Consider the following 1,123-nt stretch of genomic DNA (forward strand, 5'->3'; position numbering starts at 1 on the left):
GCGAGAAATCACCCCCCAGGGGGGATGGTCACACCGCAATCCCTTCTCCTCCATTCTCCTCTTGGGATCTTGGGCACGCACGCACACGCGCCCGGTGTGAGTTTTAAGCTACCGGGTCCGGGACACGAACCGCGGTCGACTACGTGGGAGTCCAGCGACATAGCCATTACGCTAACTGCTGGTTCCCGCCCCCTTAAATAACTTTGAACCCAGATTTAAAAAGCCAAAGGCAAAAACAAACGATGGAAGAAGCCACTGTTAACAACCTGGGATGGGACGCCCTTCTGGAATGTTCTTTTTCCTCTTCTGGTCCATGCTGGGTCCGGCAGTGGACAGTGTTCTGAGAAGCCAGCAGCAGTGCCAGGGTGTCACGGCTGAAGTCAGGGTCCCTGGCAGGAAGGCGGGGTGTGAACCACCTCTGGGTAAGGTCTGCCCAGGGCTCCCACTCTCCGGGATCCAGAAGAGTCTCGCCAACCTTGCTGGGGCTGGCAACTGGGAGCTGACTTCTGACTTTCCTGGGTGCCTCCCCTGTAGCTGGCAGGACTGGTTTTTCCACTCCAGTGGGTGTCAGACGTTCAGGAAGGAGGAATGTCTAATGGCAGTTTTATTAGAGTGGCCGGGAGCAGGCAGATCCAATATTTTGTGTACACTCTAAACTCACCTAAGATCTCTACACATTCCTCCGGCACTGCCGGCCAACTGCCTGTGACAGTGTGGTGACACAGATTCCGAGGACACGCCCATGTTGCACAAGCCCAGCAGGCCACAGGGCAAACACACGCAGGACACCTGTCCCTGCCCCTGGTACATCCACAGCAGTGGGCTTTGAAAAGGCAGATGGTGGGACCAGCAGATGGCATCATGGTTTTGTGGCCAGCCCATGGTTCGAGTCCCAGACCTGGCAGCTTAAAACTCATGCCAGGCGTGTGTGCGTGCGCACCCCAAATCCTGAGAGATGAATGGAGGAGAAGGGATTGTGGTGCAAACATCCTCCCTGAGGGGGTGATTTCTCGCTTTCTGTCTCTCTGTCTCTCTGGCAAGTGCATGCCCTATAGCAAAAATCTCTCTCTCTCTCTCTTTTTTTTTTTTTGGAGAGGTTTTTTGCTATAGGGTGAGTGTGCTT

At 54.8% G+C, this 1,123-nt stretch overlaps 1 protein-coding gene across 2 annotated transcripts in view; it reads right to left on the reverse strand.

The window, feature by feature from the left end:
- Positions 1-1,123, reverse strand: part of LRRK1 (leucine rich repeat kinase 1) — a 137,709-nt gene that overhangs the window by 131,815 nt on the left and 4,771 nt on the right. The window contains exon 2 of one of the 2 annotated variants that reach the window (XM_027766061.1): positions 267-389. The exons of the other annotated variant lie outside the window; for it this stretch is intronic. Coding sequence (XP_027621862.1) covers positions 267-389 — 123 coding nt within the window. The remainder of the gene's footprint in view (positions 1-266; positions 390-1,123) is intronic. 2 annotated transcript variants of the gene reach the window in all.

The sequence above is a fragment of the Tupaia chinensis genome, unplaced genomic scaffold (assembly GCF_000334495.1).
Source record: "Tupaia chinensis unplaced genomic scaffold, TupChi_1.0 Scaffold140464_1, whole genome shotgun sequence".
Lineage (NCBI taxonomy): Eukaryota > Metazoa > Chordata > Mammalia > Scandentia > Tupaiidae > Tupaia > Tupaia belangeri.